This window comes from Gekko japonicus, unplaced genomic scaffold (assembly GCF_001447785.1).
Source record: "Gekko japonicus isolate JY-2015 unplaced genomic scaffold, Gekko_japonicus_V1.1 scaffold99, whole genome shotgun sequence".
Taxonomy (NCBI): domain Eukaryota; kingdom Metazoa; phylum Chordata; class Lepidosauria; order Squamata; family Gekkonidae; genus Gekko; species Gekko japonicus.
In genome coordinates, this window is record NW_015165833.1 from 424284 (window position 1) to 435578 (window position 11295).

The window sequence follows — 11295 nt, forward strand, 5'->3', positions numbered from 1 at the left end:
ATTTTCCCTCTGGCCTGCTCGGCTGAAGGAATCATAACTCTTTCCAAGCCTCGCCACTGGTGGAGAGTTGTGCCCTTTGCCATTTACATGTCTAAATTGTCAACTTCCTGGCTCAGGGTGAATGTTCTGATCTCAAAGTACTCTCCCAAGCCTGGTGCTCCAGGAACCAACAGAACAAGGCCACCCACAGACAAACAAAAAACTTTGCCACAAGATTTTTTTTTTAAAATTACCCCAATGGGGAAACCCCATAAATGGGTTGGTGAGAATTACACATACTGTGGGGTGTGTGTGTGTGTGTCAAATTCTTTCCCCAACCCAGTGTGGTTTCTGGTTCAGATTAGCTAACTGTATTATCTGGTTAATCCATAGGCAGTTGCTTCCATGGTTTTACCATATGGGGACTTTGAACACAGTTTTAAATGACACGCCTGTAGGCAGCCCTAGCAGAAGAGCTAGAATTGTCTGTGAAATTGGTACTTTCCCCCAGTGTATATGTCTAACTCATCCTGCAGCCATCCACTTAAGTGCCTTGCTGAAAAGCTCACAAAGCAGAGAGGGAAATAGGTGGAACCAGCACAAGTAGGCAGGGAATGTTAAGGAGAGCCTCTGTCTTCCCAAAAGAGCTTCAGAATTCCAATTTATTCTCTTACGAATCCAGACAGGCCTTTGCCTAGGTGTCAGGGCTGAGACCTGCCCAGCACTCTATCCCCCCCCCCAACCCCCTGAAATGTATGAAACATCTCCAGTCATTGTGATCTGAGAGACAAGGCCCAAAGCAGATGAATTCTTGCTTGAGAGATGATGGGAAGTTTTACTTCTTTGGAGCAATGATGCCTTCAAGCTGGGCCTGAATTGCAAAATGAGAAACAAAAAAGCAGACTTGTTAAAGAGCTCTTGCTTTTGATTTTTATAGATGTGTGACTGGCTACTGGAGTACTTGAGAAAGGCACTAGCTAGGGGACTGTGTTCATTCTTACATTCCTCTTCCCATGTTTAAAAAATTAGTTATTCTCATTCTTGGAGTGCAGACCTGTTGCATTATGAGAAGCAAGAGAGAACTGGCACCGTTTCCTGGCAATGAAACTCAGTTTTGTAATATAAAGCATTAAAGAGGAAACTGAATCAAAGCTGGTGAAATTCTGCATTCTTGGGCCTGGCTGTGAAACCATTGCCTGGGAGCAACAACTTAGGGACTGCAACAACTCGATGTGCAAGCAATGAAAAAGGAGAGTGGTGGCTGCTGTGCAAGGGAGCAGCTAATAAATGCCACACTCGAGTATCTCACTAGGCTCTTTTCTTTGGGGAAAGAATGCAATAAAACAAACCCAGCTCTTTCCTACAGGGAATCCTTTTCCCAGCAGTAAACCTCAGATGCTTTAGCCAATCTGATCGGGGGGGGGGGGATTCCCTCTTTTAAGTACATGGCGCACCCTCATAGACCTTGTAACAATCGTGCACCAATAGTCCCTGAGGGGAAAAAACCCGTGTCAGGTTCTGCAGCAAGTAAATCTCCACACACGTTTCCAAGGAAGCGTTATGCTTTCTAAGATTACAAAACTGGTACCCTATCCACGGGATTATTGTTAGGAATGACCATGGGGCGGAAACATCTTTACATATAGTAAGACAAGGCAAATGGCTAAGCAAATGAAATTCGAGCGAGCGCACGGGAATTCTCCCGGCGGGGGATACATGATAATCGGGAGAGTCTCAGTGCCTCATGAGAGCCGAAAGATTCACACCAGGGGTGGAACGCAAGCCCTTCCGCCTTCACAAGGCCAGACAGATAACGCCGTCTGGCAGAACTGGCTCCCACAGTCTCCCAAGCATTGTTTACAGCAAGTGGCAGAGCAGCGAGCAAGCCAGGATTAGAGACGGGAACAAGTAAAATATGGCAGCTAGCTGACACTCTGGGACTACTCCAGCTTCCTGTGGCTTAAGAAAACTAGTCTTCTTTCAGAGTCAGAGACCTCCTAAGCAGGACATAAAAGATGTCTCCCTATACATTTGTTTCCTTCTCTTCCACTAACCTTCAGCTGTTGATTGGTCCGCTTAAGGAACTGGACTTCCTCGGTGTGCTTCTTCTCCTCCACCTGCCGCCTTTCAAGCTCCCGTTTTTCGATGGCTTCACACTTGGCCTTCTGCTCATTTACTTGCCTCTCCAAATCTTTCTTCTCATCCTCCAACTCTGCAATCTTGGACAGAAAACTTTGTTCTATCAGTCAATCACTGAAAATAAATAACCTGTTTTATTCAGGGCCTCTTGGAGGCATTTTTAATGTCACCTACTCCAGGCAGGCAGGATGTGGCTGCAACTCTGACAGGCAGTCTCCATTGTTTTATCAAGCTTGGCACTTCAGCATTTTACAACTGGAGCTGGCAGTTTTTCTTGCCAAATTTGTTGGGGGGAAAGACATTATGCATGTATAGGCAAGAATACAAGATCTGTTTTGTGAACACCATATACAAGGAGATATGAAAACAAGAAAAAATTTCAGATTATATATACTTGTTTTAGTATTAAATAGTTGTTTCAGACCTTCCTTAGCACCCCATTCCTGGACATGAATTGCTAAAAGGATGCAACTGAATCCAAGTTTGGAATTGAATGTACAGCTGTGAGACAAATGAGCTCTGATAATAATATCAAATTTCCAGTGGTGAAAACTTAATGTCAGACTTGCGACTGTACCAAACAACTAACCACAGGGGTCAGAACATGGAATGAATCTCCAGGACCTCTCCTGGTTCAGTTTCAGCTCTGAGGTTAAACTGCATTTAGCTGGTTTTCCTGTATATGGTGTTCCCAAAGCAGTTTCAGTACTTTTCTATTAAGTACCTGCAATACATCTGTTTATCTCTTTCCTTGGATCCCTTTTCTTATTTTTATACTGTCTGCATTAAGGCTTGCTCCTTTTTTTGTTGCTTGAAAGGTACAAACACCATACATGAGTGCTCAATTCCTGGGAAACAGAATTCTGCCTTTTGAATGCTTTCCTCAAACTGCCTGTAGGTGGACCCACTTACTCTTCTTTCCATATCGGATTTGCCCTGCTCAGCTTGTAGCGCCTTCCGCATTCCGAATGCAACGCTGCTCTCGTACAGAGTCTGGTAGGCTGCTATCGTCATCCGGATCTCATCCCGCACACGTAGCAGCAGGAGCCCCCGCTCGGCACAATTGATGGTCACCTGCCGTATCAGCTCATCTGGAAGCAGAGAGCTAGCCATCAGGCTGTGTGCAGGAGTGCTGAGTGCTAAGTCAGCTGCCTTCTTCCACTAAGTGAAACTTGGTAGATGTTCAGGGTAGCCTCAGAGCCCAGGAGTGGTGCATGTCTCATGTGACACTGGACCAAAGCACAGGCTGCTTTCCAGCCCTGCAGTAGCCACTGCATGCTGCACAGCTATGCTTGCAAGAGAAATGTAAGGAAACCGTGGCAAGACCCCCTTCACCTCAGTGTCCTCATATCTGGTTAAGATGCTCTGGAGCTGTTCAGTAGGCTAATGCTGTGAAGCACATGCAAAAACCAGGAGAGGAAAGCAGAAGGGTACATGTGGAACAAGTAAGGGGCACCTTGGCCCAAGGGAAGGAAGCTTGGCCTCACCATGCTCACCGAAGCACTGAGAATAGAGCTCCCGCCGCACAGGGCAGATGCCCGTCTCCCGGGCCTGGCGCTGCTGGAGCTTGAGGTCCAGCTGCTCCTGCAGATGCACCACATCCATGCGTGTACTGGGGGTGCTCGACACCTGCTGGATCCATAGCTGGTTCTCTTCCACCCATTCTCTGAAGGGGACCAAGAAGACAGAAGGAAGACGCAGGGTGGCCGCGCTCTCACCGCCCCAGGAGCCCAGCCCAGTCTGCCTCCCTTCGCACCTCCCATCCCCGGGCTCACCTGGGCGGCAGGATGGCATTGAGGATTTCCTCCGCTTGCTTGCTGGGATCTACGGTGGGCGACGGCGCCTTGGCCTTGGTAGGAGGGACGGGCCCGGCGGGCAACAGCAGCTGTGGGCTGGCCTTCAGCGGCCGGGCCTGCGGAGAGGGCGGAAGGGGAGTGAGGGCGGCGATGCTCAGTTTCCCTCACTCCCCCCGCCCCCGCTCCGACTCCCCACCTACCTTTGGCGACCGCTTCTCGGTGTTGCGGCTCACCAGCACCGGCGTCTCGTAACGGAGCAGCGAGTCTGCAGGTGGGATCATGACGGCTCCGGTGTGGTCTCTGCTAGGCCCGGCCTTCGGCGCGGGGCCCGTTGTGCTGCCGTTGCCATGGCGACAGAGACGCTCCGCCGGAGCCACATAGCATAGGTGGCCCGCGGCGCTTGCGCATTAAAGTGGCGCCGGGAGCGGGCTGGCTGGGCGCGCGCGCAGGTGGGCAGAGATCACATGACTTCTTGTTATAGATGAGGGGAATGAGATGCGCCGATCCTGCAAGGTTGTCAAGAGCGGGTTCTATTCTTTTTCTCGTGCCGCGCCCTCAGCACCTTCTCCTAGTCACAGAAGCCTTCCAAACCCCGTTTCCCTGGTTCTTTCCTCCCGCTTCCAAAGCAGCCGCTGCAACAGGAAAACAGGCTGACCAGGAAGTCCCGCCTGCAACCGAAAGAAGAGCCTTCATTGGTTCCTTCTCTGGACTCCTCATAGAGACTTAGAACGGCCCCGAGCGAAATCAGAAGTGTTTCCGGGTGGCGACGGAAGGCGAAGCTCGAAGACGGTAAGCAGGCGGGCGCTATGGAGGAACCGGAGCGCCGGCGGCGCAGGAAGCGGAGCCCCCGCGGAAGCCGCTCACCGCCTAGCCCACCGGAGGATGCCAGGTAGGGCGCCCTCTCCCCCTCCCCTGAGGCAGGCCTCAGCCTTGGCGCCGCCGCCGCATCCTCCTCCTGTTCGCGGCTAGGCGTCGTCTGTTCCGCCTCCGACGGGCTGAGAGAGCGGCCTGGCTAGCTGCTCCTTCCCGGGCCGATAGGCTCTCGATCCGTGTCCTGGCTGCCTGGACGTCCTTCGCTGCCGGGTATCAGCCCATTTGGGCTCCCCGTTGTCGTTTTCTGCTCTGCTGAGTTGGTTCTCTGTTTCTTTACAGGTTGGCTTCCAAAAAGAAGAGCAAGTCTTCGAATAAAAAACACAAGAGGAGTCGAAGCCCTCGTCAAGTGATAGGCAAAATAAAGCAGGTGGGTGAGTGGCCCTTCCGAAGGATGCAGGGGGGAGACATTTGGTGGGTCGGAGGATGGTAGGTGGAAAGAGAGTGGGGGCTGAGGGAGATGAGTTGTGATTCTAGCGGGCCCTGCATCAGCTCTTGGCTCTGCCAGACTCATTTGAAGAAGGAGAAGAGAAGAGATTGGATGGTTTTAGGGGAAGAATAAGAGAGGCAGGGTAAGAAAAGTCCAGTAGAACCTTTAAAACTAACACTGGTGACTCAGATGCAATGAAAAAGAAGTCACTTTCCTCATTTTTTTCAGGAGAACTACAGGGTGGGGGAGTTGGGAATAGAGAGAGGCCTGGTGGCATAACTCAGGTGGGAGTCTCTGTATAATGAACAACATTAGTTGTTACATGCAGAGAATGATGAAAGAGGCCAGAGGATGTAGGCTTTCTCTCCTGCCTTTTGCATCCTTGTCGTTCTTTTCTCATCAATTTCTCACATATCTTTCCTCTCTCTCCTTGTGACAATAATGAGTGGAAGAAAGGTGCCTGGAAACTAGTGACATCATGGTAGTAGCTGAAAGAAGGGTGGGGGAAGTTGGAGTGTAGGTGGGAGCTGTTCAGCATGCCATGGGGAAACCACAGAAGGGTACAAAGAGGCACGTGTGTGCATGGGCTCTGTCTTGATTCTGCTCCTTCAGCAGCCCAGCCTCTTCTTCAACCCCACACTGCTCTGTACCTGCTGTGGAAGATGTCCTTCACCAAGCCCCTTGCTGCCAAGCACTTCACTGCCATCTTTATGTGCTTCTTCAAACCAGTGAGGACTCCTGACCCAGCTGGCAGAGGAGGACGACATGAACTCCCACTTGGTTGGGGTTCATCGTGGGAGCAGCTGCACTATTTATGTGGTGTTTGTTGGTTTCTCAAACATGTGGCTGGGCACTATAGAAAATGAAGTGCTGGAATAGATGGGTGTCAAGGTCACAGTTTGCTTAGGGCACAAGAGTAAAACCTTGGGCCAGCCCTGGATGGATCACCATATAAAGTAGATTCGGGCTTCTGGATCACCATATCAAAAAGATTGGGAATCACTCTCTTACAGTTTATGGCTTAATAGGAGTTTCTAATTAAAGTTAATTAATTGCTTTGTTATTTTTCATGTGACAACATATTATAATGATTAATTGAATTGTGCAATCCTAGAAAACATACTTGAAAGCATGTATTCATGTTGCCGTATTGGTCCCCCCCCCCCCCCCCCTTGCAGGAGCATCAGGATCACTCCCGAAGGGGACATGAGGAACGTCAGCATCGGAACCATTCTGAGTTGGAGCACAGAGGGGGGAGGAGTAGAAATAGGGGCAGACACAGGGACCATTCAAGCCGACGGAAACCCCACCGAGAACGCCCTGGGAGCCATGAAAGGGAAACTGATCATCATCTCCAGGACCAGCAGTCACAGAGAGAGTTTTATAACGAACGACGGCGTGAACATCGTCAGCTGTTGGAAGCAAGTGGTGACGAGGAGAATAGAAACACAGGAAAGCCCGGTAGCAAAAACACAGAAAAAGAATCAGAGAATAAAGAAAAACCAAGCTTTGAACTGTCTGGTGCACTTTTGGAGGACACCAACACTTTCCGTGGAGTGGTAATCAAATACACTGAGCCTCCTGAAGCACGTATCCCAAAGAAGCGGTGGCGCCTCTATCCTTTTAAGAATGATGAGGTTCTTCCGGTCATGTACATTCACAGGCAGAGTGCCTATCTGCTAGGCAGACACAGACGTATTGCTGATATTCCTATTGACCATCCCTCCTGTTCCAAACAGCATGCTGTCTTTCAGTATCGGTAAGTCTTGGCTCGCCTGCTAGAGAGTACACTATGAGAAGCCCTTAGTTTAAGATAAGTCATTTATGTATTATCGTGAATTTCTGTGGTACAAAGCAGGTGGTCTGGATCTGTAGTTCTCAACCTTTGGTGCCTTATCCAATCACTGTCAAAGATCCTGGGTCCCACCACAATAGAAACAAAAATCCCCACTTTCCCCATGAAGGACATTGATATATTTAAAGGTGTTCTGTTACTGTATTTATCATTTAAGGTAGGTAAGTAGGAGAAGTAACAGTGAATATTCCCTGGCAGGTATGATTGGCAGAAAGCAGTACATTAAAGACACTTGCTAGTGGGCAGCAGGAGTGATTGATAAAAGATCCACCAAATGTCTAAAGTTGCTATTAGCCTGCCATTAAGTGGGCTAACATCACACCAAAATGGAATGTTGGGATACCACTTGTTTTGGAGTTAATCAGTTCACATAACATGGGATCTAGGTAACGAAACGTCTTTTATGAAAGGAAACTTAGTCCTCACAAGCTCATGTTGCTATGGGAGGCTGTGGAAACAAGGAAGTAATGCAGTGTTCACAGCAGGGCTGGTTCCAGGTTTCCTTAGGCCCTGGGCACAGTACCCAGGAGTGCCTTCCCCTCCTACGCTTGCCATTGTGCCTCCCCCACTCACACTTCCCTGCTGACCTGTGTTCTCCCCCCCTACACACACTGCCTAGCCATTCATCCTTCTCCCACCAACTTTCTCATTTTCCAATCCTCCCACTGTTCACACAGCTTTCCCTGACTGTGCTGACCAGTGTGTGCACCTGGGAACATAGCTGTTGGGAGAGCTCACAACAAACTGATGGGCTTGTGGGGGGGGGGCAGTGGGTCCCACCCAAAGACCTGGGCGGGTGCCCCACCTCCAGATATGCTGATGCAGATGTATGCGAATGTCTGGCACAGCTGTTCATCTAGTATGTATGCTGCTGACCACTGTGAATCTGTTTTGGGCCAGGCTCGTGGAGTACAGTCGCCCTGATGGCACAACAGGTCGGAAGGTCAAACCCTACATCATTGATCTTGGCTCAGGCAATGGCACGTTTCTGAACAACCAGCGCATTGAGCCTCAACGCTACTATGAACTGAAAGAGAAGGATGTCCTGAAATTTGGGTTCAGCAGCAGGGAGTATGTCCTCCTGCATGAATCATCAGACACCTCCGAAGTGGACCAGAAGAAGGAGGAGGAGGAGGAGGAAGAGGAGGAAGAATCGACATGACAATAGGCCAGGAAGGTGGACTGAACTTTTCCTGCAGTAGAGCTCGCATCCTTATTGTGGTGCTGGAGCCTTGCTGCCCTCTCGTCTTTTCACTGCCTTAAAGTCTGCTGTCTCTTGACTTCTTATTTCAGGAGCTTCTTGTACACATGTGGCTTTTGTGGTACTGGACTTATTTGGATAATAAAGAAAACCACTGTTTTTAAGGTGGCTTTTGTTAATTGAAAGGTATTCTGGATGCTCACATGGCCTGGCAGCTCTTCAATGAATGATTTTTAAATAAAACTTTGCAGCAACCAACAGTCATGTACAACACAAAGCTGCTGCTTCTCTTCCTCTCCCTCCCCCAGCAGTCCAAGATAACTAATGTTTTTCCCCCTTTCTTTTGCTCGCAAACTGTTAAAAGATAAATGCTACTTTAAAAAATACTAAGTAGGGTCTTGAGATAAAGAAAGCCAGATGTTGTTCTGTAATGTCTGTGGTTGTTTGATTTATTCATATGTTAAACTTAGGTATTTGTATTAATTTTTATGCTTTGTGTAGGCAGTTGGTAGCAGGATAAGTTTTCAAGGATACGGTTTGCAGTGTATGTATAAAGTATCTTCGGTCTTCTCTCTGGCTTTTTATCATCTAGGTGAAGAGGTTCTGAGACTCCTGTTCATGTCTATCTGATACGATGTTGAGTGTTTTCCAACAAAACATTAACAGTAGATTCCTTTGTGTTGAATTCTTGCAGGAGGCAAGTGGTGTATTATGATTTGAGAATGGGAAGCAAGTTTATTTCACTGGACTGTTTTGTGCCCTGAAACCACTCATTGTACAGTGCAACTTGATGTACTTGGTTAGTAACTTTCCTTACTGCCCACATTTCCCAAGAGCACTTTCTATTTGCTGAGACATGCTGTATATATAGGTCTAGAACCAAGGATGTTTGAGCTGAAATGCAATTCCTAAATGATACCTGAGAGGGATGCTTCAAGGCAGCAGCAGCAACATCCTTACTATAGTTCCTCTTTTTATTTGATAAAAGATTTGTAAATTTAACTTGATCTATTTTGTCTGAGGTTTTATTTTTCTCTCCCTGAAGATGGTAAGCAGCCTAAAGAACCCTGACTAGTTTGATCTGCCAGTTAGTTTTTGGATGGGACACCCACTAAGGAAGACCGGGGTTGCTATGCAGAGGAAGGCAGTGGCAAATCATCTCTGCTCATCTGTAACCTTGAACTTCATGGGGTCACCATGAGTTGGTTACAAAGGAAAAAAGCTAAGGGATCGGTTGGAAAATAACATTTGCTTTTTTTCAAGAGCTACTTTGTACAAAAAGTAGCAAGATGCATAACAATCCTCATTTTAAAGTCTGTCAGCGGTTGGGGGGTCTGTTTCTAGACAATTTAATTTTGGGAGTAAAAAATCTGTCTTTTTCCATGTAGCGCTATTGTGACCAGGGGAGAGTAGCTGCTCCATTTGGAACCTGCATGCTGACGGGAAGGATTGTTGTTCAGCTTTTCAAAACCATTCACAGGGGTAAACTCTTTCAGACTCTGGAGGTGCTGGCTGGGCCCATTCTCTAGGGCCACTCTATAACACAGTTCATGTACCGCTACGAACTGCCATATGCGATACATCACTATTTGCATGGCTTGTATGCAGTTCAAACTCCATGTCTGAGATACATATTCCCTATAGCCTTCCCTTCAAAAAATAACACTTTTGTGTTTAGAGAATATTACCCAAGCATGACAGGCAAACACAGAGCAGTGGATGCTTTCCTGCCCCCACTTTCTTCTTGTGCTCAGGCCAATGTCTGCCCCGACAACAATCCCCTGAGTTAGACTAGACAGAGAGAACAAATGGCCCAAGGTTCCCCCATGTGTTTTATGGTAAGCAGGAATCTGAACGTGGTTCTCAGCACTGCACCACGCTGACTCACAATAGTGTAGGATTCGGCTTGCCTGTGCACAGCTTTTAGGGTAATCTCCCCCCCCCTCTAGTTCAGCTACCCCCAACTGCAACCATCATACAATGCAACCCATTGCAGGAGAAGGCTAGGCCAGAATTGCTTCTCTTCATGATGTAACATCTGGAGAGGGGTGGTGTCACAGGAAGCAACTTCCTAGGGATATCTACCAAGCCACCTCACTAGTAGCATTTAGGTACAAAGTTTAAATCTTCCTACTGTGTGCTTTGTGGACTGTTTTTCATTTGTAATGCCATCTGCTTTTAATGGCACTGTTTTAATTTGATTGTGAGAAAGGGAAAGTGGTGGAGGAAGGGGAAAAAAGAATGAGGTCAGTGAATATTGTTTCCATCTTACCATGGAAGGAGGAGGCAAAGTTTTGAGTGAAGAACAAAGTGACAGGTACCAATTATAGAGTGGTGTTGAGACTTCATGGGGAGGTGCAGTTATTTATTTATTTGATTTATATCCCACCCTCCCCTGCAAGTTGTTACTTATCCAGCAGTAGAACGTGATGGGGGTGGGGAGCTGATAGAAGCATGCACTGGAGCTAGGAGTAGACATGGAGTTGGGGCAATTTCTGAAGCTGGGGAGGGGACCAAAATCCCAGCAATCCCACTTCATGCCCCCCCCCCCGCAGCACCCAAGTGTCGTCCAGGTGCTTTGGGTCCAGCTGGGGTTGCCAGCTCTGGCTTTGGGGCTGGAGCCCCAGGAAGGTGGAATTTGGGGAGGAGAAAGAGAGCTCAGCAGGGATATAACTCCACAGAGCCCACCCTCCAAAGCTGCCGTTTCCTTCAGGGGAACTGATCTCTGTCGCACGAAGAACAGTTATAATTCCGGGAGACCTCCAGCCACCACCTGGAAGTTGGCAACCCTAGGACCAGCCCGAACCTCTTGCTCCGGAGGCTGAGCCCCAGAAAGCACGCAAGGCAGAGCGGGCGGGCGAAGAATCATGTGCCTGACCGGGACGACGGACTGAGATCCGCGGCCGGGGTCTGTCCGGATTCCGCTTCCGTGACCTTGCCGGGGTCCCGGAGCGCGTGGCGGCGGCGGCGGCGGCGGGGCAGGGCGCCCCTGGTGCCCGGAGGCCGCCTGGGCCGGAAGAGAAGC

At 48.8% G+C, this 11295-nt stretch overlaps 3 protein-coding genes across 3 annotated transcripts in view; 2 read left to right on the forward strand and 1 right to left on the reverse strand.

The window, feature by feature from the left end:
* Window positions 1-2: 2 nt before the first annotated feature.
* On the reverse strand, window positions 3-4555 carry DNALI1 (dynein, axonemal, light intermediate chain 1). The gene is made up of 6 exons (XM_015410902.1): window positions 4115-4555; window positions 3894-4030; window positions 3615-3784; window positions 3031-3209; window positions 2034-2198; window positions 3-850 (listed from the first exon to the last, which is right to left on the reverse strand). Exons 1-6 carry the CDS (start codon window positions 4193-4195, stop codon window positions 815-817), a joined length of 768 nt encoding a protein of 255 aa, XP_015266388.1. The 5' UTR covers window positions 4196-4555; the 3' UTR covers window positions 3-814.
* Window positions 4556-4685: 130 nt separating this feature from the next.
* Window positions 4686-9217, forward strand: SNIP1 (Smad nuclear interacting protein 1). Its single transcript, XM_015410889.1, has 4 exons — window positions 4686-4803; window positions 5067-5154; window positions 6393-6973; window positions 7970-9217. Exons 1-4 carry the CDS (start codon window positions 4721-4723, stop codon window positions 8229-8231), a joined length of 1014 nt encoding a protein of 337 aa, XP_015266375.1. The 5' UTR covers window positions 4686-4720; the 3' UTR covers window positions 8232-9217.
* Window positions 9218-9703: 486 nt separating this feature from the next.
* Window positions 9704-11295, forward strand: part of MEAF6 (MYST/Esa1-associated factor 6) — a 7896-nt gene continuing 6304 nt past the window's right edge. Inside the window, exon 1 of the mRNA XM_015410878.1 lies at window positions 9704-9752. Within this exon, the coding sequence (XP_015266364.1) occupies window positions 9704-9752 (49 nt within the window). The remainder of the gene's footprint in view (window positions 9753-11295) is intronic.

Excerpts from the sequence above, each read along its gene's own strand:
- DNALI1 (XM_015410902.1), bottom strand. The coding sequence starts at position 4,195 with ATGATCCCACCTGCAGACTCGCTGCTCCGTTACGAGACGCCGGTGCTG. Across the intron at positions 3,785-3,893 it reads AATGCCATCCTGCCGCCCAG|AGAATGGGTGGAAGAGAACC; the intron begins GTGAGCCCGGGG and ends GGTCCCCTTCAG. Across the intron at positions 2,199-3,030 it reads AATCCGATATGGAAAGAAGA|ATTGCAGAGTTGGAGGATGA; the intron begins GTAAGTGGGTCC and ends TTTCTGTCCAAG.
- SNIP1 (XM_015410889.1), top strand. The coding sequence starts at position 4,721 with ATGGAGGAACCGGAGCGCCGGCGGCGCAGGAAGCGGAGCCCCCGCGGA. Across the intron at positions 4,804-5,066 it reads AGCCCACCGGAGGATGCCAG|GTTGGCTTCCAAAAAGAAGA; the intron begins GTAGGGCGCCCT and ends GTTTCTTTACAG. Across the intron at positions 6,974-7,969 it reads CATGCTGTCTTTCAGTATCG|GCTCGTGGAGTACAGTCGCC; the intron begins GTAAGTCTTGGC and ends GTTTTGGGCCAG.